We start from the raw sequence: 26,362 nt of genomic DNA on the forward strand, positions 1-26,362 counted from the left end.
AACTGAAAAATTGGGCGTGCAAAATTATTAAGCCCCCTTAAGTTAATACTTTGTAGTGCCACCTTTTGCTGCGATTACAGCTGTAAGTCGCTTGGGGTATGTCTCTATCAGTTTTGCACATCGAGAGACTGAAAGTTTTGCCCATTCCTCCTTGCAAAACAACTCAAGCTCAGTGAGGTTGGATGGAGAGCGTTTGTGAACAGCAGTTTTCAGTTCTTTCCACAGATTCTCGATTGGATTCAGGTCTGGACTTTGACTTGGCCGTTCTAACACCTGGATATGTTTATTTGTGAACCATTCCATTGTAGATTATGCTTTATGTTTTGGATCATTGTCTTGTTGGAAGACAAATCTCCATCCCAGTCTCAGGTCTTTTGCAGACTCCATCAGGTTTTCTTCCAGAATGGTCCTGTATTTGGCTCCATCCATCTTCCCATCAATTTTAAGCATCTTCCCTGTCCCTGCTGAAGAAAAGCAGGCCCAAACCATGATGCTGCCACCACCATGTTTGACAGTGGGGATGGTGTGTTCAGGGTGATGAGCTGTGTTGCTTTTACGCCAAACATAACGTTTTGCATTGTTGCCAAAAAGTTTGATTTTGGTTTCATCTGACCAGAGCACCTTCTTCCACATGTTTGGTGTGTCTCCCAGGTGGCTTGTGGCAAACTTTAAACAACACTTTTTATGGATATCTTTAAGAAACGGCTTTCTTCTTGCCACTCTTCCATAAAGGGCAGATTTATGCAGTATAAGACTGATTGTTGTCCTATGGACAGAGTCCCCCACCTCAGCTGTAGATCTCTGCAGTTCATCCAGAGTGATCATGGGCCTCTTGGCTGCATCTCTGAACAGTCTTCTCCTTGTATAAGCTGAAAGTTTAGAGGGACGGCCAGGTCTTCATAGATTTGCAGTGGTCTGATACTCCTTCCATTTCAATATTATCGCTTGCACAGTGCTCCTTGGGATGTTTAAAGCTTGGGAAATCTTTTTGTATCCAAATCCGGCTTTAAACTTCTCCACAACAGTATCTCGGACCTGCCTGGTGTGTTCCTTGCTGTTCATGATGCTTTCTGCGCTTTAAAGGGACCTCTGAGACTATCACAGTGCAGGTGCATTTATACGGAGACTTGATTACACACAGGTGGATTCTATTTATCATCATTAGTCATTTAGGTCAACATTGGATCATTCAGAGAGCCTCGCTGAACTTCTGGAGAGAGTTTGCTGCACTGAAAGTAAAGGGGCTGAATAATTTTGCACGCCTAATTTTTCAGTTTTTTATTTGTTAACAAAGTTTGAAATATCCAATAAATTTCGTTCCACTTCATGATTGTGTCCCACTTGTTGTTGATTCTTCACAAAAAATTACAGTTTTATATCTTTATGTTTGAAGCCTGAAATGTGGCAAAAGGTCGAAAAGTTTAAGGGGGCCGAATACTTTCGCAAGGCACTGTAATTTAGCCCCCATTCACACCTCAGTGTTTTTTAGCTTAAAGCTATAAAATGTTGGAGGAGAAAAAAAAAAACATTTTCTCTATTGTCCATTGACAGACGCAGCTCCTCTAGCTTCATAACGGATGGGTTATGCACCTTCTTCAGGAGTGGACTAGGCAGTACAAAAAACTTTCAGGTTTTCACCAGACATGCCTACAGGGGCAGTCCCTATTGACATAACCCCGGGTACAGAGTGCTCACATATCAGTTTCCTGCTGCCTAGTGTAGGAGTAGGACCTAGGCCTCCTGCTGGGACTTCGGTCTCGGTTTTTTATTTTCTGTGGAAATGTTTTATATTTATTTTCTCATTTACTATCGCTAGCTAGTGTCAGGGGGATTCTACTGGTGAACTACAAGCGTCAGCTGGCTGCAGTTTCGCACTGGATAATCTAGATCCTTACGGTCTCCCAGCCTGGCCATCGTGTGTGAGCAGGTTGTGGTGCCACCTAGGCCTCGTCACGATGGAGCCCCTCGGATGGGGACGAGCCTGCGAGTGGACGTCTAGCTGGGACGCATCGACCTGGGATGGGAAGGACCCAGCATCGCATCGTTCTATTTTTGGCTGGCAGCACCCCCACTGAGGGTGGGAGGTGATCTGCGTCGGAGAGGAGCCCACCGGGTCCATGGTATGGTGAGTGATACTACGCCCCCCACGTCCTTGGCGCAGACCCTTGGGGGGTGATGTGGGCCCACTCCCAGCGTTAACAGGGCTGTGCCCCCTAAAAGATCCCCCAGGCCTACCCGGACAGGCCCTACCCTTCCTGCCCCACCTTGGGGCGTTAGTCTGGCATCTCCCGCCATGGGAGGGGGGGAGTAGTACAACTGTACCTTTGTCCTGAGGGGTCCCTTTAAAGTGATCTCTGTGGTGGCCTCATGTTCTTTCCTGACCACATGGCAGCATTTTTTCAGCGCCATTTTAAGTGTGGGCAATGGGCTCTCCATGTGTAAGGGCAGAGGCCATTTTCCCTGAGCTTCCTATACCTAATACTGGCATAGCCTGGAAACATAGGCACTACTCGGCCTCTAGGGTGTTTTGTCACTTCCTGTCAGACGTTCTTCCTGCATGCTGAAACAGACACAGCGCTGCTGCTCAGAAGGGTGAAGTACAGGGGTTAATTCTATCTTGGTGGGCTTTCCTTGGGCACATTTTCTCTTGCAACCCTAAAGGGGGATACAGCGGTATAGCGCGGAATGGCGGTACACTCCGCGGCTGCGATTTAAAGGGACAGTACTATTTTTTTCTAAATACTGCAAACAGAGTCTTAAGACAATAATCCCCCCCCCCCCCAGACATTACATGTGCAAATGCCGGAACTTCCGGATCGCCATCCCTCATGTCTCTGTCAGCAGTATTGGAAACTATGGCATCAAAGGTGGATCTGGTAATGCAACAGGTCACCACCTTAAAACGGCCGATGCCTTCTCAGTCCTCTGAATCTGAGCCAGATATGGTTGCCATTGACAGTCCCGTCCTCGCAGTCTGATGGGGAGGAGGATGTGTCCTACCCGACTGCAGCACGGGAACGAGCTATTGTGGAAGCACTGATTTGTTCAGTAAGGGACACATTACAAATGGATGAGCCCACACAGGCAGGAAAGAGGGTGTCTTTTGGATCCCGAAAAGCTCACAAATCGGGCCAGGTATTTCCTTGTACTGATTAATTTCATGATATTGTGAATGAGCAATGGCGGTGCGTTAAGCACGTGCTGACAGTACCTAAGCACTTTGCCCGCCGTTATCCCTTTGCTGACTCGATCTCCAATCGTTGGATGGTGTCACCAAAAGTAGCTCATCCTTTTTCCAGGTTAAACAATTCCACCTTGGTGCTGGTGGAAGATTCTCTGGTGTTTAAGGACACGGTGGACAGGCGGGTGGAATCCCTTACCCACCATCTACACTTGTTGGCGGGCTCACTGCGTAAACTGGTCTTTGCATCCGTTCTGGTCTTGCAGACAGTTACCAAATGGTTTAAGGTACTTAGGGGTCACCTGAACCCTGAGATGGTTCCCCCGACTTTATTTGAACTCATAAACCAGATGGCCCAGGGCCAAGTGTTCCTGTGTGATGTGGCAATGGATGCGGCCCCTCTGGTGGCCAGAGTGTCCACGGTGGGCATTGTCATACACTGCATGGTGTGGCTGAAGAGCTGGTCTGCCAATCAGGCTTCTAAGAAAGCCTCAGCGGATCTCCCCTTTCTGGGTGATTGCCTATTTGGGGAGTCTTTGGATGAAATAATCAAAGGCCTTACGGGAGGTAAGAGTACTTTACTACCTCAATCCTCACGTGGCAAGGCCCCTCGCAGTAAGCGAGGGCCCTCTTTTATGGTTCACAAACGGCCTTTTCATGCCCCAAGAGCGCAAGGGAAAAAATACACCGCTCAGGGTCTCTGGAGGGAAGAAGGTTTGGTCCGGTTAGACCAAGCTCAACCAGTCCGGTTCAGTGGACGAATCCTTCTCCGCATGAAGGGAAGCCCTCACCCAACTCGGGGGGGGGGGGAAATGTCTGCGTTATTTCCAAGAACCCTGGATGTCTCTCATCCAGGACAAATAGGTTCATGAACTGGTTCGATCAGGATACAAGATCGAATTTCGGTCACATCCAGCAGACAGGTTTTTCCCCTCAAATCTCCACCTGTCTCCGGATCGCTTGCTGGATCTGAAGGAGGCGGTGCAGGATCTCCTTTTACAGGGAGTGATCGTGCCGATTCCTCACCAGGACAGGTTTCAAAGTTTTTACTCAAACCTATTAACAGTGCGCAGGAAGGAAGGCAAGGTCCATCCTATCTTGGACCTCTAGTTTCTAAACCCCTTGTGTGGGTGCAGAAGTTCCAGATGGAATAAATTCAGTCAGTGGTAGTCAAGGATGCGTATCTGCACATCCCTATATACGAGGGTCATCAGAGATATCAGCGGTGGTGGAGGAGCACTTTCAATTTGTGGCATTGCCCTTCGGTCTGGCCTCCGCCCCCCCGGTCTTCACCAAGGTTTTGGCCCAGTGTTGGCCCCGCTCCGCAAAAAGGGGGTACCTAGACAATCTTTTGCTGAGAGCAAGGTCTTACCCTGCCCTGTTGGGCGATCTGTCAGTCGCAATTCGAAACCTTCAAGAGTTTGGGTGGACCATAAACTTCAAGAAGTCGGCACTGATGCCGTCGGTGCGGTTGCCCTACCTGGGTAAGGTTCTAGACTCCGCTCGGGTGAGAGTCTTTCTCCCAGAAGACAAACTTCGGACGCTGCAAAGTGAGATCAGGTTGCTTATGGACAAAGATCTCTCCTCCCTGCGGACTTGCATGCGAGTTTTGGGGCTGTTGGTTTCATCCTTCGAGGCAATCCCCTTTGCTCAAATTCACACGAAAACTCTGCAACCCGGAGGTCCTTGTCAAGTGGAACAAGGATCCGCAGTCCTTGGACAAGATGATCTGTCTGAGCCAGTCCACAAGGTCAAACCTGCCGTGGTGGCATCTATCACCCGCTCTGAACCAGGGCCGGTCGTTCCCCCCAGTACTGTGGACGGTGGTCACCACAGATGCCAGCCTGTTGGGCTGGGGTGGAGTGTTGAATGATCTCTGTGCTCATAGGAAGGTTTGTGGCCAGGGTTTGGGACCCTCTGGCCGATGCCTCAGAGGCTTTGGTGGTCCCTTGGGACAAATATCGGCTGATGTATGTCTTTCTTCCGATTCAACTGTTGCCGATGTTTCTTCACAGACTGACGATGGAATCTGTGTCAGTGATTCTGGTGGCACCAGACTGGCCTCACCAGTCGTGGTAAGTGGACATGATAAGGATGGTCGTGGAGCCGCCTTCTGAGAGAAGATCTGCTGTCTCAAGGACCGATCTTCCATCCTGCTTTACAATCGCTGGCTTTAACGGCATGGCTGTTGAGAGCCGGGTGTTAAAGGACAGGGGTCTATCTGACTCTGTGATTCCTACCTTGTTGAGGGCTAGGAGTGACTTCCAGGAAAATGTATCATTTATTTTCTACGTCCGTTGGTGTCTAATCCATTGATCCGCACTTTTCATTCAAGGGGTGCTCCATATGGCTCCTCCTAGGAGCGCCCCATTGCCTCCGTGGAATTTGAACTTAGTTTTATCTGTTCTTCAAATGCCTCCTTTTGAGAATATCAGGGACATTCCTCTGCCTCTATTGTCTCAGAAAGTGGCCTTTTTGGTGGCCATTACTTCTGCTCGCAGATTGTCTGCATTGGCAGCGCTTTCCTGTCGCTCGCCTTATCTGGTTATCCATAAAGATAAAGTGGTTCTTTGTCCTAATCAAACTTTTCTTCCTAAAGTAGTGTCTGATTTTCATCTCAATGAAGACATTGTGTTACCTTCGCTCTGTCCTAAGCTGAAGCATCCTAAGGAGTTTGCTCTGTATTCTCTGGATGTGGTTCAGGCAGTAAGGGTTTACCTGTCTACCACAGAGTCCTTTAGGACTACTGACTCTTTATTTGTCCTTACTGAAGGATCTCATAAGGGTTTGGCTGTGTCTGCTGCGACCATATCTCGGTGGGTGAGGCAGACGATTGTACAGGCTTATTCTTTGGAGGGTCAGGTTCCTCCTTTTCCTGTGTCCGCACACTCTACTAGAGCGCTAAGTGCCTCTTGGGCTTTTCGCCATCAGGCATCTGCTTCCCAAGTGTGTAAAGCGGAGACTTGGTCGTCCGTTCATACGTTTACAAAATTTTATAAGGTTGATCTAATGGCATCCTCAGATGCCTCCTTTGGCTGCAAAGTTTTTCAGGCTGCTGTTCAAAAGAGACTCATTTTTTTCTCTTTATTTGGGTTGAATTTTGTCTTGTGGATAAGCTCCTGTTTGTACTGGTGAGCTTTTACTGACCTGTTGGTCACGTTTCTTTTTTGTTTTGGCCTTGGAACTTGCGTTACCAGTTTGGTTGTGTTCTTCCCACCCCTCATGCCTATACTGCTTTGGGACGTCCCATCCGTTATGAAGCAATAGGAGCTGCGTCTGTCAATGGACGATAGAGAAAATCTGATTTTTTTCTTTCAATAAATTTTATTGAAGGAATTTGCAGTACAAGACAAAAAGAAAAAGAACAAAAACATAACTGGCATATTAGGCACGGTACTGGGTATAACTGTAGTGCAGAGAAAAATACAGTCAAAGGAAGGTACATCCACATGTATAAGAATGGCAGTATAAACAAGAATGGTAAGTAAACGTGCACCATCCATTTAAACAAAAAATTAACCTGAATAGAGAACATGACGACGCCCAATGTGACAAAGGGCGAGGACCAGACATTTGCCATAGGGTTAAAATCAGCAACAAGTGTAGGAATACTCTCCAGGGGGAGGAATGAGGAAGGACACCGTGCCCCCCAAGGGTGGCGATACATACAGGTCCAACCAGACCACTCCCCGAGGACCAGTCCGAAGTGTGCAGGAGTGGTCAAAGGACGTACAAGGGGAAACAGAAGGGAAAAGAGCCAGGAAGAAAGGGGGGGGGGGGAGAGCAGGCACAGAAGGCGGAGGTGGGCAAGGAGTAAAGGGAGGGAAATAAAGAAAGAGTTAACTAGTCCAACACAGGAATTAAATAGAAATTTGCATATATTTGGCCCAAGGTTCCCAAACAGCCTCGAATTTAGGGACAGTGTCATTAATGATACTAGTGAGCTTTTCCTGTGACATAAGCCAAGAAATTTTGAGTTTGGATTCTCGAATGGAGATCCTAGGTGATTTCCACGCTCTGGCTATAGTAATTTTGGCTCCTAGTAAAATGAAGTGTAAGAGCGTGTGGGCGGGTTTGGGAAGCTTGGGGACGTAGTCATGAAGCAGAGCAATTAGTGGTGATTGCTGTATAGGGTGATCAATTACTTTGCGAATGATCTGAAACAATTTGTTCCAAAAAGATCTAAGCTTGGGGCAAGACCACCAAATATGCAAATAATCCCCCCGAGAGTCACATCCCCGAAAGCAAAGAGGGGTGGCATTCGGAAACATAGCAGCAATACGTGTTGGGACCAAATACCACCTGGTGAGCAGTTTGACGTTAGCCTCAATAAGAGAAACATTCATAATACCTTTGAAAGAGCGGAGGAGGCAGGAGCCCCAGCGATCCAGATCCCAGTCCATCTCCAGATCCCTCTCCCAGGCGAGGACATACTTGGGCTTCACGTCAGAGTTGGATAGGGCAGAATAAATCAAAGAAATCCCGCCTCTCGGATCCTGGGCCTCAGCACACCAACGTTCATAGCCAGTGACCTGCGGGGGCTCTGGCCTGTTGTCCCAAGTAGAGTGCAGAAAGTGAGAGATTTGGGAATGCCTATACCTTTCAGTAAGAGGGATTTTGAGGGCAGAGACACAATGTGGAAAGGAAAGGGGACCCATAGAATTAAAGAAGTGTCCTATGCGGAACAGACCTTTGTTCAGCCACCATTGAAAGGCTTAAATGTTTTGACCCGGGGGGAAGCTGGGGTTATTGAATATATGTGTAAGGGGTTTAAGTTTAGACACTAAGCCAGGATGTTTGAGAAGTTGATCATTGAGACGGAAGGAGTGGGAGAGAGTAGGAGCGAGAATAGGGGGTCTGTTTCTCGGGGGGCACAAGGCAAGAAAGTCAAGAGTAAACCGAGGTACTGCCTGACGTTCTAAATGGACCCAGTTAGGTTTTCCCCCCTGCGATAAATGGTTGAAAACTGAGCCAATTGGGCAGCAAGATAATAGTCGTGCAGATGGGGAAGGGCAAGCCCCCCCTGCTGACGGGATCGGAACAGGATCGATTTAGAAAAGCGATGCCCCTTGGAGCCCCAGACGAAACGAATGATAGCATTTTGTCAGGGTCCTGCAAATGAGCATAATTAACAGGGATCGGGAGGGCCCGGAAAAGGTATAATATGTGGGGGAGTAGCGTTATTTTAATGGCATTAATCCTGCCCAACCACGATAGGTTGTGAGAGGACCAAGCGGACAGGTCTGCTTTGAGTCATTTAATAAGGGGAGGATAGTTGGCATTATACAACGAACTGATGGAGGGGGTGAGACGAGTACCCAGGTAAGGGATGGAATCAGAGCTCCAGCTAAACGGGAAATTGGATTGTAGTGAAGAGATCTCAGTGGGGGAAAGCGAGACATTGAGGGCGCTGGATTTAGCCATGTTGACCTTAAGTCCCGATAAGTTGCCAAATGTCCGAAGGATGCGGAGAAGATTAGGCACCGAGACCAAGGGGTTAGTGATAAACAGTAATAAATCGTCCGCGAATAAGGTGCACTTATGCTCAATGTCCCCATTAGTGACTCCCCGTATGTTCAGGCTCCGTCGTATAGCAATAGCCAGAGACTCAATCGCAATAGCGAAGATCAGTGGCGATAGGGGACAACCTTGACGGGTGCCCCTGCATATAAGAAAGAGGTCAGAATAGCACCCCTGGAGATGAACTCAGGCAGACGGGGAGGAGTACAGTGCCTGAAGAACACCCGTGAAACGGGGACCGAACCCCCATCTCTCAAGCATTTCAAAAATGTACGTCAAGGAGACCGAATCAAAAGCCTTCTGTAGATCTAGTGAGAGGAGGAAGCCCCTACGTTTAGGCCCCCCATCCCACGCTGACCCCAGAAGGGAGATGATATCCACAGCTCTACGGATCTGGTCCGTACCCTGTCTCCCTGGAATGAACCCAGACTGGTCCTTGTACACATAGCACGCTATAAAAGAGGACAATCTGTCAGTGAGGAGTTTTGTGAGGATTTTGATGTCATTGTTGATCAGGGAGATGGGTCGGTAGTTGGAGACGTCACCAGCGTCCTCATGAGGTTTAGGAATAACAGCTAGGAGGGCCAAATTGAGATCCCCAGGCAATGGGGCCCCAGACTTTAGAGAATTAAAGAATTTTGCAAGATACGGGGATAGTGAGTCAGCGAAAGTCTTATAATATAATACCGGAAAGCCATCCGGACCCGGTGCCGAACCCAGTTTAAGTCTCTTAATGACATCTAGGACTTCTCTCTCTGTGATGGGGGCCTCCATCTCCGCCCGATGTTGGGCAGATAACCTGGGAAGAGGAAGGTCATCCAAAAATTTCTGGTCAGCAGAGGACGGGGGTGAGTCCCCCCCCGCATATAAATTCTGATAAAAGGAGCGGAAGGCCTCCATCACAGATATCGGGTTCTGGGACAGGGAGCCAGACGGCAACCTAATTTTGGGGAAAATTAAAGTGCACAGTTTGGGAGTAAGTTTCGCTCTGAATAGAACCTGGCCTTGGTCCATCGGAGATGTTTCTCAGCCGCTGTTGTGAGGGCTAAATTTAATGCGAGGCGTGCAGCATCCAGGTGTGCCAGTGAGTCTTTAAAGGGGTTTTGCTTGTGGTTGCGGCGGGCAGAAAGAAAGGAGTCCTCCAATTTCTGTACATCAGCCTGTCTTTCCTTTTTGAGCTTCGAGGAGAGTTGAATGATCTTCCCCCTGAGCACGACTTTATGAGACGCCCACAGGGAGGATGGAGATATATCACCAACGTCATTAAGAAGGAAATATTCCTTAATGTCCGCCTCAATCATAGAACAATGGGCTAGGTTCGAGAGAAGAGATTCGTTGAGCCTCCAAATCGGAGATCCCTGAGAAGGAGGTCGCGAGAGAAAGGAGAAATACACTATGGCATGGTGAGAGAGTGGGGTATCCCTAATACCAGCTTTCAGGGCAAGAGGAACAGCCAGGGTGGGGAGGAAAATGTGGTTGATGCGGGTGTACGTTTGGTGAGGGGCAGAAAAGTGCATATAATCTCTTGTCCGGGGGTTGAGTTCCCACCAGATATCAACCAAGCGCAGAGAAGAGATAAGCCTAGCCACGCGGAGACTATGTTTGGAAGGTTGCTTATACGGTGACGTTAGTGGTCTGGACTTATCGAGACGCTGGTCAAAGGCCAAGTTTGAGTCTCTGCCCATGACAAGCGTGCCGACAGTATTGTCAGAAATTACCTTGGCCAGATCTGAAAAAAAGCGAGCCTGGCCCTGATTAGGAGCATAGTAGCTCAAGAAAGTATAAGGAGAGCCGTTAAGCTCCCCCGTCAGCAGGAGATATCTACCGTCAGGGCCCTTGATGATGGGTGTGCTCAGGGTGTAAACTTAACAGACCTGGAGAAGAAGATGCCCACCCCTTTGGCCTTGGTGTCTGAGTTCGCTAAAAAGAATAGGGGATATTTCGGGTGGACAAAGGATGGGTTATAAGAAGCGGGGAAGTGTGTCTCTTGAAGGAACAGAATGTCTAGATGCATGGAGTGGTAGTACTGAAACAACTTACGTCGTTTAGTTGGTGAGTTGAGGCCCTGGACGTTGTGTGAGGCTAAGTGGAGGTTGGAAGCTGCAGGGTCAGAGATAGCCATTCATCCATCGGTAAGAAGACGCCAAGGAGGGATCCGATGCCCCTCGCGTTAGAGAGGGACCCAGGAGACGGAGAGGGGCCAGGAAGGCCAAACCACCTGTGAAGGAAAGCAGAAGAAGAAAAAAGAAGAGGGGGCAGAAAAGAAAAGGGAGAAAAAGAGACAAGAGGGGGAGGTGCGGGGGAGGCTGTGTTAGAACATTCCAGAGACAATATCAAACTAGAGCCGTACCATAGCATATATAGCAGAAGGAAAATATATAACAAAAGGGTGGCAAAACGCCACGCCTGGACCGGCCATGGGACGTCAAGGCACTTGTGGGAATCCAGGAAAGAAACAGCGGAGCCCCCGTAGGGGGGTCCACAAATGCTCCGGGTGAGCACGAGACGGCCATCTCGTGTGATCAACCAGAGCAAGTGGAGGCGCATGTGGACTGCACCGACACCCACAAATAGAGCACGGGGGCAGGCACGGGCGGGCAGGGAAAACAGAACCCCCGTATCCCTCCCGCGCCCCCCCCTGAACACCAAGAGAGTCGGCAAAGGCAAACATGCGACGCCCCATCCCAGTGACAGGATGGAGAGTGATAAGCACAGCATACAAAGAATCAAAACGAATACAACGAGAGGTCCCCTGGATGCACGGGAGGCAGGGGAGGCTCCCAGAGTACCCCAAGATTTATCAAGGGGTCAACTAAAGACAATTAATGTAAAACAACGCACAACAGCAAACAGTAAGAAAAATACTCAGACAGACTAAGACGCCCCGTAAATAGAGTTGAGCGGACACCTGGATGTCCGTGTTCGACGGGTTCGGCCGAACTTTAAAAAAAAGTCCGGGTCCGTGTCCCGGACTTTTGCCGAACTTTTCCCGGACACCGAACCCCATTGAAGTCAATGGGGACCCGAACTTTCAGGCACTAAAATGGCTCTAAAACACCAAAGGAAAGGGCTAGAGTGCTGCAAATGGCAGCAAAACGTAATTAAGAGCATGGCAAGTGCTCTGCAAACAAATGTGGATAGGGAAATAACTTAAAACAACAAAAAAAAAACAGAAAAATAAAAGGACGAGGCCTTTTATAAAATAGAAGGACGAGGCCCATATGGAGTAGGAGGGAGGTTGAGGTGGTGGTGGATGTGGCGGTATCATAGGCGTGCGCACAGGGTGTGCCGGGTGTGCCTGGGCACACCCTAATCACCTAGGGCACATTAGCATTATCGCTCTGTTTGCCAGTGAGGAGATGGGAAAGATCTCCCTCGGACCTGCTCTGCTCTATTTCTCTTTGCCAGCAGGGAGAGTAATGTATCGGGGCCATGTACATGTAGGCAAACACATGCATGTGTATTTCAACTTTGGGGTGCACACCCTAATGCAATAGGCTGCGCACACCTATGGGCGGTGTAGGTGGAAGCGGCGGTGGAGGAGGAGGACGAGGTAGCCAACACTGCTTCTTTTCACAAATTTTAAATGAGGGTACACCCCAAAAGAGTGAGAAAGAGCAAAAATGGAACAATGGGTGGGGAAGGTCAGTATCCATTGCTATTCTGAACAAGGTACGGAAAAGTCCCGTGGGATCCATGCCTGGTTCATTTTAATGAACGTGAGCTTGTCCACATTGTCTCTGGACAGGCGGCTGCGCTTGTCTGTTATAACGCCCCCAGCCGTGCTAAATACCCGTTCAGATAATACACTGGCTGCAGGGCACGCCAGCACCTCCAAGGCGTAAAGGGCAAGCTCAGGCCATGTGCCCAATTTGGAGACCCAGAAGTTGAAGGGGGCAGACCCGTCATTCACTACATATAGGCGTGTGCACACATACTGCTCCACCATGTTGGTAAAATGCTGCCTCCTGCTAAGACGTTCCATCTGAGCTGCTGGTGCTGCTGTTTGTTGTGGCGTGCTGACAAAGCTTTTCCACATTTCTGCCATGCTAACCCTGCCTTCTGAGGAGCTGGCAGTGCCCTGGTTGCGTTGGCGACCTCTTTCTCCTCCTCCTCCTCCTCCTCTGCCTTGTGCTTCCACTGTGGCCCCGCTGTCAGATGGGAATGCCAGCAGCATCGCGTCTACCAGCATGCGCTTGTACTCGCGCATCTTGCGATCGCGCTCCAGTGAGTGAATTAAGGACGGTACGTTGTCCTTATAACGGGGATCCAGCAGCGTGGCCACCCAGTAATCAGCACAAGTTAGAATGTGGGCAACTCGGCGGTCGTTGTGGAGACACTGCAGCATGTAATCGCTCATGTGTGCCAGGCTGCCCAGAGGCAACGAAAGGCTGTCCTCTGTGGGAGGTGTATCGTCCGTGTCCTCTGTATCCCCCCAGCCACGCACCAGTGATGGCCATGAGCTGGCCTGGGTGCCACCCTGCTGTGAACATGGTTCCATCTCCTCCTCCAGCTCCTCCTCCTCCTCATCCTCCAGAACTGTGCCCCTGCTGGACAATTGTGTCCCTGGCGTTTGTGTGTGCAGGAACCCACCCTCGGAGCCCCTTGCGAATGACTGCCCTGAAAGCCTTGGAAATGTTACCTCTTCATCCTCCTCCTCCTCCTCCTCCTCATCCTGTGCCACATCCTCTTCCATCATCGCCCGAATTGTTTTTTCATGGAGGCATAGAAGTGGGATAGTTAAGCTGAGAACGGCGTCATCGCCACTGGCCATGTTGGTGGAGTACTCAAAACAGCGCAACAAGGCACACAGGTCTCGCATGGAGGCCCAGTTATTGGTGGTGAAGTGGTGCTGTTCCGCAGAGCGACTCACGCGTGCGTGCTGCAGCTGAAACTCCACTATGGCCTGTTGCTGCTTGCACAGTCTTTGCAGCATGTGCAAGGTCTAGTTCCACCTTGTGGGCACGTCACATATGAGGCGGTGAGCGGGAAGGCTGAAGTTACGCTGCAGCGCTGACAGGCGAGCAGCAGCAGGGTGAGAACGCCGAAAGTGCGCACAGACGGCCCGCACTTTCTGCAGCAGCTCTGACATATCGGGGTAGTTTTTAAGGAACCTCTGCACCACCAAATTCAGCACATGCGCCAGGCAAGGGATGTGCGTCAAACCGGCTAGGCCCAGAGCTGCTATGAGATTTTGCCCGTTATCGCACACCACCAGGCCGGGCTTGAGGCTCGCTGGCAGCAACCACTCATTTGTCTGCTGTTCTATGCTCCTCCACAACTCCTGCGCAGTGTGTGGTTTGTCCCCCAAACAGGCAAGTTGTAAAACTGCCTGCTGTCGTTTACCCCTGGCCGTGCTGAAGTTGGTGGTGAAGGTGTTACGCTGTCCGGATGAGGAGGCGGTAGAGGATGAGGAAGCGGAGTAGGAGGAGTTAGGAACAGGAGGCAAACTGAAGCGCCCTGCAATCCTCGGTGGTGGAAGGACATGCGCCAAATTGCTATCCGCCTCAGGCCCATCCACCACTGCATTTACCCAGTGTGCCGTTAGGGAGATATAACGCCCCTGACCGTGCTTACTGATCCACGTATCGGTAGTTAGGTGGACCTTGGCACAGATGGCGTTGCGCAGTGCACACCTGATTTTTTCCCCCACTTGGTTGTGCAGGGAAGGGATGGCTTGCCTGGAAAAGTAGTGGCGGCTGGGCACGACGTACTGTGGGACAGCCACCGACATAAGGTTTTTAAAACTGGGCGTCTCCACCAGACAGAATGACAGCATTTCAAAGGCCAATAATTTTGAAATGCTGGCATTCAGGGCCAGGGATCGCGGGTGGGTAGGGGGGTACTTCCTCTTCCTCTCAAGTGTTTGGGAGATGGAAAGCTGAACGCTTCCACGGGACATTGTGGAGATGGTTGTTGGTGACCCAGGTGGTGGTGTTGCTGACAGATCGTCTGTTTGCGGGGTGGCAGGTGCCGGTATCACTACAGATGTGGCTGGAGCGGCCGAGACTGCAGCAGAAGAGGAAGCAGGATGAGCCAGAGACGTTTCTTGGTTTTGAAGGTGTGTACTCCACTGCAGCTCGTGCTTTGCACTTAGATGCCTGATCATGCAGGTTGTGCTCAGGTTGAGAAGGTTTATGCCTCGCTTCAGGTTCTGATTGCACAGGGTGTAAACCACTCGTGTCCTGTCATCAGCACATTTTCTAAAGAACTTCCACGCTAGAGAACTCCTTTGAGCTGACTTTGGTGCGCTCGTTCCCTTGCTGCGTTGAGCAGTAGCAGGTGTAGTGTCTAGGGCACGGCCGCTCTGCTTCTGCACCCTGCTCCCTCTTCTGCTGTGCTGGTGGCTCTGTGCGACCACCGCCTCTTCCTCCAAACTACTCAGGTCACCTGCATGACGTTCATTCCATGTGGGGTCGAGGACCTCATCGTCCTCCACATCATCTTCCACCCAGTCTTCACCCCTGCCCTCCTTGTCGGTCTCCACAATGCTGAACGCCGCAGCAGTTGGCACCTGCGTTTTGTCATCATCGGAGACGTGCTGCGATGGTCCTTGCATGTACTCATCTTGAGAAATAAGTGGTTGGGCATCGCTGCACTCAATCTCTTCCACTTCTGGGGCAGGGCTAGGTGGATGGCCCTGGGAAACCCTGATGACAGAGTCCTCAAAAAGAATAAGAGACTGCTGTATGGCTTGGGGCTCAGACTGCTTGCCTGATTTGCAAGGGGGTGAGGTGAAAGACGGTTGGACATCGGCTGCAGGTGCCAACTCTGACCTTTCTGCAGTAGACTGGGTGGGAGACAATGTGAAGGAACTGGAGGCACTGTCAGCAGAAAACCAATCTACTATCGCCTCTCTGTGTTCTGGCCTCATCACTTCTAGAGGCGTATGATGCCCTACCAAATACTGATGCAGGTTCTGTCACCTACTCACACTTGAGGAAGGTGTTTCACTTGTGCGTGTAGCTGGCACAGATCGACCACGTCCTCTCCTTGCAACAGGAGCTCTACCAGCAGCACCACGACCCAGGCCACGGCCCTTATTTGACGGTCTCCTCATATTTCTGTAATTTAAGATCTTGCCCTAGAAAGGTGTTTATTGAATAGCGGAACAAAACAACAACAGTATCGCACGGGTGTATCTCACAGTCAAATATGCAAACTATGCCGCAATTTAATGTTTTTTACAACAAAAGGGTGTTTATTGAATAGCGGAATAGGATCAAAAACTGTGTATCTCACACATACAAACACAGACTAGGCCCGATTAAATTTTTTTCTACCCTAAAGGGAGGATGAGGAAGAGGAGTAGGAGGAGTTGGGAACAGGAGGCAAACTGAAGCGCCCTGCAATCCTTGGCGGGGGAAGGAGATGCGCCAAACTAATTTAAAAGGTGTATCTCACACGTACCGATACAGACTATGCCGTAATTTAATTTTTTACACTCAAACAGGGTGTATATTGAATAGCGGAATAGGACAAATTTTATAATACGGTGTATCTCACACGTACAAACACAGACTAGGCCCCGATTACAATTTTTTGTACCCTAAAGGCAGGATGAGGAAGAGGAGTAGGGGGAGTTGGGAACAGGAGGCAAACTGAAGCGCCCTGCAATCCTCGGCGGTAGAAGGAGATGCGCCAAACAAATTTAAAAAGGTGTATCTCACATGTACCGATACAGACTATCCCGCAATTTAATTTTTTACACTCAAACAGGGTGTATATTGAATAGCGGAATAGGACAAATTTTACAAAACGGTGTATCTCACACGTACAAACACAAACTAGGCCCCGATTACAATTTTTTGTACCCTAAAGGCAGGATGAGGAGTAGGAGGAGTTCGGAACAGGCAGGAGGCAGACTGAAGCACCCTCAAATCCTCGGCAGTATGAGATGCGCCCCAAAAATTGGAAAGGTGTATCTCACACGTACCGACACAGACTATCCCGCAATTTAATTGATCCCCAAAGGTTTTTATTGAATAGCGGAATAGGAAATATGATCAAAAAAAGTGTATGTATCTCACACGTACAGAAGCACACTAGGCCCCAATTACTACTGTTTGTACCCCTAAAGGCAGGATGAGGAGTAGGAGGAGTATGGAACAGGCAGCACCCTCAAATCTTCAGAAGTATGAGATGAACCCCAAAAACTTGGAAAGGTTGATCTCACACGTACCGACACAGACTATCCCGCAATTTAATTGATCCCCAAAGGTTTTTATTGAATAGCGGAATAGGAAATATGATCAAAAAAAGTGTATGTATCTCACACATACACAACCACACTAGGCCCCAATTACTATTGTTTGTACCCCTAAAAGGATGGATGAGGAGTAGGAGGAGTATGGAACAGGCAGCACCCTCAAATCTTCAGAAGTATGAGATGAACCTCAAAAACTTGGAAAGGTTGATCTCACACGTACCGACACAGACTATCCCGCAATTTAATTGATCCCCAAAGGTTTTTATTGAATAGCGGAATAGGAAATATGATCAAAAAAAGTGTATGTATCTCACACGTACACAACCACACTAGGCCCCAATTACTATTGTTTGTACCCCTAAAAGGATGGATGAGGAGTAGGAGGAGTTTGGAACAGGCAGCACCCTCAAATCTTCAGAAGTATGAGATGAACCCCAAAAACTTGGAAAGGTTGATCTCACACGTACCGACACAGACTATCCCGCAATTTAATTGATCCCCAAATGTTTTTATTGAATAGCGGAATAGGAAATATGATCAAAAAAAGTGTATGTATCTCACACGTACACAACCACACTAGGCCCCAATTACTATTGTTTGTACCCCTAAAAGGATGGATGAGGAGTAGGAGGAGTATGGAACAGGCAGCACCCTTAAATCTTCAGAAGTATGAGATGAACCTCAAAAACTTGGAAAGGTTGATCTCACACGTTCCGACACAGACTATCCCGCAATTTAATTGATCCCCAAAGGTTTTTATTGAATAGCGGAAAAGGAAATATGATCAAAAAAAGTGTATGTATCTCACACGTACACAACCACACTAGGCCCCAATTACTATTGTTTGTACCCCTAAAAGGATGGATGAGGAGTAGGAGGAGTATGGAACAGGCAGCACCCTCAAATCTTCAGAAGTATGAGATGAACCTCAAAAACTTGGAAAGGTTGATCTCACACGTACCGACACAGACTACCCCGCAATTTAATTGATCCCCAAATGTTTTTATCGAATAGCGGAATAGGAAATATGATCAAAAAAAGTGTATGTATCTCACACGTACACAACCACACTAGGCCCCAATTACTATTGTTTGTACCCCTAAAAGGATGGATGAGGAGTAGGAGTATGGAACAGGCAGCACCCTCAAATCTTCAGAAGTATGAGATGAACCTCAAAAACTTGGAAAGGTTGATCTCACACGTACCGACACAGACTATCCCGCAATTTAATTGATCCCCAAAGGTTTTTATTGAATAGCGGAATAGGAAATATGATCAAAAAAAGTGTATGTATCTCACACGTACACAACCACACTAGGCCCCAATTACTATTGTTTGTACCCCTAAAAGGATGGATAAGGAGTAGGAGGAGTATGGAACAGGCAGCACCCTCAAATCTTCAGAAGTATGAGATGAACCCCAAAAACTTGGAAAGGTTGATCTCACACGTACCGACACAGACTATCCCGAAATTTAATTGATCCCCAAAGGTTTTTATTGAATAGCGGAATAGGAAATATGATCAAAAAAAGTGTATGTATCTCACACGTACACAACCACACTAGGCCCCAATTACTATTGTTTGTAACCCTAAAAGGATGGATGAGGAGTAGGAGTATGGAACAGGCAGCACCCGCAAATCTTCAGAAGTATGAGATTGTGTTCACTGTACCCCACAAAGATTGTGTTCACTGCACTCCAAAAAGATTGTGTTCACTGCACCCCAAAAGGATTTTGTTCACTGCACCCCACAAAGATTGTGTTCACTGCACTCCAAAAAGATTGTGTTCACTGCACCCCAAAAGGATTTTGTTCACTGCACCCCAAAAAGATTGTGTTCACTGCACCCCACAAAGATTGTGTTCACTGCACCCCAAAAGGATTTTGTTCACTGCACCCCACAAAGATTGTGTTCACTGCACCCCACAAAGATTGTGTTCACTGCACCCCAAAAGGATTTTGTTCACTGCACCCCACAAAGATTGTGTTCACTGCACCCCACAAAGATTGTGTTCAATGCACCTCAAAAGGATTTTGTTCACTGCACCCCACAAAGATTGTGTTCACTGCACCCCAAAAGGATTGTGTTCACTGCACCCCACAAAGATTGTGTTCACTGTACCCCAAAAAGATTGTGTTCACTGCACCCCAAAATGATTGTGTTCACTGCACCCCACAAAGATTGTGTTCACTGCACCCCAAAAGGATTGTGTTCACTGCACCCCAAAAAGATTGTGTTCACTGCACCCCACAAAGATTGTGTTCACTGTACCCCAAAAAGATTGTGTTCACTGCACCCCACAAAGATTGTGTTCACTGCACCCCAAAAGGATTGTGTTCACTGCACCCCACAAAGATTGTGTTCACTGCACCCCAAAAGGATTGTGTTCACTGCACCCCACAAAGATTGTGTTCACTGCACCCCAAAAGGATTTTGTTCACTGCACCCCACAAAGATTGTGTTCACTGCACCCCACAAAGATTGTGTTCACTGCACCCCAAAAGGATTTTGTTCACTGCACCCCAAAAAGATTGTGTTCACTGCACCCCACAAAGATTGTGTTCACTGCACCCCAAAAGGATTGTGTTCACTGCACCCCAAAAAGATAGTGTTCACTGCACCCCACAAAGATTGTGTTCACTGCACCCCAAAAGGATTGTGTTCACTGCACCCCACAAAGATTGTGTTCACTGTACCCCAAAAAGATTGTGTTCACTGCACCCCACAAAGATTGTGTTCACTGCACCCCAAAAGGATTGTGTTCACTGCACCCCACAAAGATTGTGTTCACTGCACCCCAAAAGGATTTTGTTCACTGCACCCCAAAAAGATTGTGTTCACTGCACCCCACAAAGATTGTGTTCACTGCACCCCAAAAGGATTGTGTTCACTGCACCCCACAAAGATTGTGTTCACTGTACCCCAAAAAGATTGTGTTCACTATCTCCTATCCCACACCACACAGCAATCTTGATTGTAGTTTGTAGAACACACTTTCCTTAAAAATCAGCAAACTCTATCCCTAACAGGATTGATAAGAGATCGTAGATCGGGACTGAGTGCAGAGTGCAGACCCCACCCCACATAGCAATATCGATTGTAGTTTGTAGAACACACTTTCCCTAAAAATCAGCAAACTCTATCCCTAACAGGATTGATAAGAGATCGTAGATCGGGACTGAGTGCAGAGTGCAGACCCCAACCCACACAGCAATATCGATTGTAGTTTGTAGAACACACTTTCCCTAAAAATCAGCAAACTCTATCCCTAACAGGATTGATAAGAGATCGTAGATCGGGACTGAGTGCAGAGTGCAGACCCCACCCCACACAGCAATATCGATTGTAGTTTGTAGAACACACTTTCCCTAAAAATCAGCAGCAGCCTCTCCCTAAAATGCCTACAACTCGCCCTGCCTAACACACTCCGACCTGTCCCTCAATTCTATCCGGACACAAATGTTTTTTTCCTGCCTGTCTGTCCCTAATCAGCAGCCAGCACGTTGATGTGTGCTCTCTCCCTGATCTAAGCAGCAGAATGACGCCGCTGCGGCGCTGCCTCGAACTTATAAAGACTTGGTCACATGCTTCAGACAGCCAATCACAGCTACTGATACATTTGCAGGCATGGCTGGGATGGCTTAGGCACACCAGTTAAACGCTTGTTGATTGGCTGTTGAAAGCCCGCCATGAAAAGCGCGCCAAAGCATGCAAAACCCGGAAATAAAACGACCGAACACGGATTTTTACCCGAATATACAGTAAAGTGTCCGTGTCCGTGTTCGGGTATCAAAAATCCAATTTTTCGGTACGAACACAAATAATACAGTCCGTGTTCGCTCAACACTACCCGTAAATAAAAAAAAAAACATTCTTCCCCAAAAGGGAAAAAGACCTGTATCCCAGGATAGGGACAGTAGGCAGCCCGGCAAAGTGGAAAAGAGAAAAGGGAGGGCGGTTGCAAAAAAAAGGAACCCCCCCCTTAGGGGGGAAACAGAAAAACTATGCAAATGACAAAAACCTGAAAAGGCAAGCAGTTGGAGTGTAAAACGTCAGTGTCCTACTAAAGAGGATGGAAGGAAAAATTTAAACCAAGCTCCCCAGGAGGGAAAGCAAAAGCGTCTCAGGGAGGCCTGGATTCCTTGGACTTCTTGGATTGTTGCTTCTGCCATAAAGGAACCAGGGGACTTCCTGGAGTGGGTCGCTTGGACGATGCAGGCCTTTGAGAGGATGCGGTCGATGGATCCTGGGATATGAGACCCAGACGAAGAAGTAGCCTCTCCCCCTCTTCAAGGGAGGAAAAGCCAAATGTCTTCTGTTAATGAGAGAAGCTCAGGCGAAATGGAAATGACCACCAATATTTAATGCTTTTCTGGGAGAGAACAGCAAGGAGGGGCTTGAGGGAGCGTCTCCTTTGAATTGTGGTGGGCGAAATGTCCGCAAAAATCTGAATAGAATGTCCCAGTAATACGAGTTGATCCGTAGAGCGGGAATGCCTCATGACTTCCTCCTTAACTGAATAAAAGTGTGGTTTCACCACAATGTCCCTGGGAAGGCCATCTTTTCGTGGGGGTTGGAGGGGTCTATGTGCCCTGTCCAGTTCCAAACGATGGGCTGGTATGTCCGGGATAATTCCAGAGATGAATTCAGCATCACACCATTCAGAGTCTGAACAGCAGCCTTCACATCTGTAATGGATTCCGGGAGGCCTCTAATCCTAAAATTATAACGTCTGGATCCATTCTCCAGGTCATCAATCTTATTAAGAGCAGTCTCTAATTGGTCCTGGAGATCATAGATTCTGGCTGAATTTTGATTCACCCTTGTGACAGCATGGTCGGTTTTAAGCTCAATAGCTTCAATGCGGGAGCCCAAATTTTGCAGATCCCCTTGTAGCGTAGTGATGATCTGGGCTGCTGTATGGGACAAGCCCCTAGCTAGCATTTTTGAAAAGATGGAGAGAAGGCTGTGCATATCAGAAGGAATATCAGCCCCGGAATGGGTAGCATTGTGTAAGCCTGGGCTGGAGTCAGGGCCCTCCATAGGAGATAATAGGAGCTCCTCCAGGGTCGTCCAATGAAGGATTTGGTGGAGGCAGGGGAGTAGTCTGGCAATGGTGGATGACTCACATTTCATGGGAGTTGGTGGAGAGGTTGAGGGGTGCCTGTGTGGTCGGAGATGTCCTCAAGGTCTGCTTCCCCGCTGCCTCTACCCGCCGGCGTGGCGGGGGCGGCCATCTTGGTTGACTGAGGTCGGAGCGACGATGCACTCAAGGCGCTTGAAAGGTCCCTCCTAGCGGAGCCTCCCAGCATGAAAGGGATGCCTGGTGTCTGCCCGAAGCTAGGGGAGTATGTCCGAAGACGATCTGCGGTGTGTGCTGCTTATAGCTGGCTGTGTAGTGCCGGTGCGGGACGGAGCTCCCCGCTCACACGTCCATGCAGGAAGCCGTCGCGCATGCGCCTCCAAATTGGACTTTTTTAAAGAACTTACGGTAAAATCCTTTTCTCTGAAGTCCATTGACAGACGCAGCACCCACCCCCTCTTTGGGGTTGGTTGTGTTTTCACTGCTAGCTACGAAACTGATATGTGAGCACTCTGTGCCCGGGGTTATGTCAATAGGGACAGCCCCTGTAGGCGTGTTTGGTGAAAAGCTGAAAGTTTTTTGTACTGCCTAGTCCACTCCTGAAGAGGGCGCATAACCCATTCGTTATGAAGCAAGAGGAGCTGCGTCTGTCAATGGACTTCAGAGAAAAGGATTTTATGGTAAGTTCTTACAAAATATCCAATTATTCTCTATGGAGTTGGTTCCCATCTCCACTCCAAGTCATCTGAAGCTCAAAAAAAGTTCTGGAGCTTTTTTTGTAGCTTGATTTGGGCAGATTTGTGTGTTTTAGGCACGTTTTTATTCCCACTGAAATTCCCGCTTTTTTGATGTGCATTTGAGTGTTTTTGTGTGATTTTCTGCTCAAATGAAAAAATAAAAAATAATAAATTAAATAGCAATACCATATAATAGATGTAAAAAAAAATACACAAATAAATAAAAATCATCAAAAATAAATAATAAATAAGTAAATAAAATAAATTAATAAAAATGTTATAAAACATAAATATTTAACCCATAACTTAAAAAGTACATAAAAAAAGTTGAAATCATTTATTATTATTAATATAATAATAATAATCATAAAATAATAAACACCCAAAAACCTGAACACAAATAGTATTAGTTTATTTATTTTGTGTTAGGGTGTTTAGTGATTTATAATTTTTTTATTATTATTATCAAGGGTTAGGGGTTAAGGTTAGTGGTTAATTATGTATTTGTTATTACATAATATTAATTTATTGAATTAATTTATTATTTATTTCTGATTATGTTTATTTTTTGTGCATTTATTTTACATTTATTTATTGATTTATTATTATTATTATTATTATTATTAATATTATTATTAGTAGTAGTAGTAATATTAACACCCTATCAAAAAAAGAAATCAATAACCCTAACCCCTAATCCTAACCCTAATCCCTAATCCTAACCCTAACCTAACTTTAACTTTAACCCAAAAAATAAATAAATACATGAAAATAATAATAGTAATAAAAAAAAAAGAAATAAAAGCTTTCTAAAAAGTTATAGAAGCTGAAATACCTAGTAACAAACGATTCAGCAAATTATCGTTTTCTCTATTGCCTAATAGAAAATGCCAACACTCAAACACTGTATAAAAATGCGCAAATTGCCCAAATAAATGCACAAAGATCACGCTTAAAAACACGTCAAGAAACGCAGGAAAAACGCTCAAAGACGCTATGCTCAGGTCTTACAGTATGGCTTGAATTTAACTGTTGGAGGGATGGTTAAATTGGTGGATTTAGTTCTGATTAAAATGTTCTAGTAATCTGTATTTCCCATTCTTCATTGGAAAATTCAGAGCTCAGTAACATTCATGGTGTTTATATTTTGGTAAATGTTACCCACGCCAGATTCAGTGGGGTAGATTGACTAAAACTAGTGCACTTAGAATCTGGTGCAGCTGTGCATAGTAGCCAATCAGCTTCTAACTTCAGCTTATTCAATTAAGCTTTGGCAATACAACCTGGAAGCTTATTGGTTTCTATGCAGAGTTGCACCAGATTTTGCACTCTCTGCTTTTAGTAAATAACCCCCATCTGTTTTGAACTTTTCCCATTTGGACAGGGTGAATAGTTGCATTTGTCAGTGATTCAAAATGGAATCCAAATAAGCACCTGGAACATCCTTCCTGCCACACACTCTCAATGTCCATCTGACACCCTACAAATGAGGAGCTTAGACTGAAAATCTCATTTGAATTTTCTCCATCCATGTGCCTTAGTTTCACATTTTACAAAATGTACATATTTGCTGACTCCTTACAATAGATCTTGTCCTTGCTCAACTTTCCTACCTCTGGCAGATGATTAACTGGAGAAAATGAAATTGAGTTACTCAGTGTATAAACCATGTGGTTTAGTTTACATAATCCATGCAAATTGTTTATAACACTAACCATGACAGCTTGAATTGTATCTGAAGAACTATAATAGAAAGTTATTAGATTGTAAAACGTGGTCTACATATTGCAATAACTTTTTGCTTCTTTGTTTACAGCATGATTGTAAAGTTTTTATAAGCAGCAAAGTGTATCTAAACCTCAAACCAACAATGTAATATATTGCAGCTTAATAGTCTTTGGTGTGGTGTCTGCTAATAACACACTTCATGTCCATCAGTGGCTATATTAACTCATCCACTGTATCTATGGAGGAAGCATTCGTTTTCACCCTATTCTGCTCTCATGATATGGACTACATATCATATATATCATGGTCTGTATCTCTTCATGGTCTGTATCTCTTCATCCTCATTATATGGGGGACAAGGCAATTTGTAGTTTATTGAAGGTAGCTCAAAAGGTAGATATTCCTTGGTGCAGTTCTCAGGAAGTGACAAGGACATGGCATTTATGGCAAGACCATGATTTTCTGTATGTGCTGCAAATGTTTTTAGCTTGAAAAAACAAAAAACAAAAAGAAACAAAAGCAAATGCTTACCCCAGAGCTAAGGACTGTAGGCTGCAAAATATTGCATTTTTGTTCTTGTGTTTTGTGATCCTTAACTATCAAACCACAAATGATGTTATATATTTACTGTGTTTTCTATGACTGTGTTTTATTTGTAGTGGAGAATCTTCATATTCCAGTCCTGCTACCAATTTCCCAGCATACAATGACCCACAAACAAGTTCTGGTGCTAGTATCCAGAGTAGATACACTCCAGATCAGTACATAGGACAAAACACAGGTAAGTGCATTGATATTTCACCTGAAACATTTTACTGATAAAGTGCCTATTACATAGAAAACAGGTGGGAAACAAATGCATTCTATATTCTGCATAATCTTACATAAATACATGTGTTAAAATTGTTTTTTTGTTTTTTTCTTGCAGAAAAAAAAGGCTACTGGGCATATCGGTTGGAATATAACTCAAGATACACAGCAAATTACAGAAAGCAATGTTTGAACTGGTACTATAATGAAATTTACTCATATGTATACCCTTACTGGATGTATTATTCACGCCCATGCCCATGTACATACCGGCAGGCCTTATTCGATTCTTCCTACCGACGGGCAAATATTCTATCAAGCTATGGCATTCCTCAGAAACACACAGGTCAGTCTTTTTGTGTCAGATATTAATAAGATAAAAGCCAGTGACTCTGAGTGCTCTTGCAAAGAAAATTCCTTATTGGCTACAAATATATGAGTATGATACAAAAAAAGCCTTCCTCATAGCATATGTGCATTTTTGTGTCAGTGTCCATTTTTTACCATCATATTAGGAAGTAAGAGTGCAAAGCACATTTATGTCAGAGCAGAAAACCCCAAATCTGAGAGCCCTATGCCGGAAACATCACACCATGCATATACAGTATGTCTCTCAGCCTGAGTTTATTTCTGTCCCTCATATTTCTCTCATATTGCACTTCCCCTGTACTTTGCTCTTCTGTTTGATCTAACAACAATTTCATGTAAAAAAATAACCACGCTCTATAAACTTTTATTGCCTCGGTAAATATTACTTCCATAATGTCTAATGTTCATAAAAACTGTAAAATATTCAGTGTAACATACAGTATATGGTGGAAGGGAGGAGGGTTCATGTAGGGATGAAAAAATCAAATCAACCACTGCATGAAACAATACATTTTGCTTATATACACAACAAAAAGCATGTATGACATGCCAGGCTATTAGGGAATTTTCTTCAGGTAATAACTAGCACTTTTCGATTTTATTTGGGGAGGATTGTTAAAATCCAACTCCAAACCATGACTGAAGTTTTAGGCTGGGTTCACACTCCTTGTTCTTTGTTTCAGGGATGAATCAGGCCCACATTTTTGGCTGGATTCGGACTTGA

At 46.5% G+C, this 26,362-nt stretch overlaps 1 protein-coding gene across 1 annotated transcript in view; it reads left to right on the forward strand.

Moving 5' to 3' along the window:
* Positions 1 to 26,362, forward strand: part of MUC4 (mucin 4, cell surface associated) — a gene marked incomplete at its 5' end in the record, with an annotated part of 196,339 nt that overhangs the window by 41,132 nt on the left and 128,845 nt on the right. The window contains 2 exons of the mRNA XM_082250869.1: positions 25,119 to 25,240; positions 25,388 to 25,615. Coding sequence (XP_082106995.1) covers positions 25,119 to 25,240; positions 25,388 to 25,615 — 350 coding nt within the window. The remainder of the gene's footprint in view (positions 1 to 25,118; positions 25,241 to 25,387; positions 25,616 to 26,362) is intronic.

The sequence above is a fragment of the Pelophylax lessonae genome (assembly GCF_965119305.1).
Source record: "Pelophylax lessonae genome assembly, chromosome: 3".
NCBI lineage: Eukaryota > Metazoa > Chordata > Amphibia > Anura > Ranidae > Pelophylax > Pelophylax lessonae.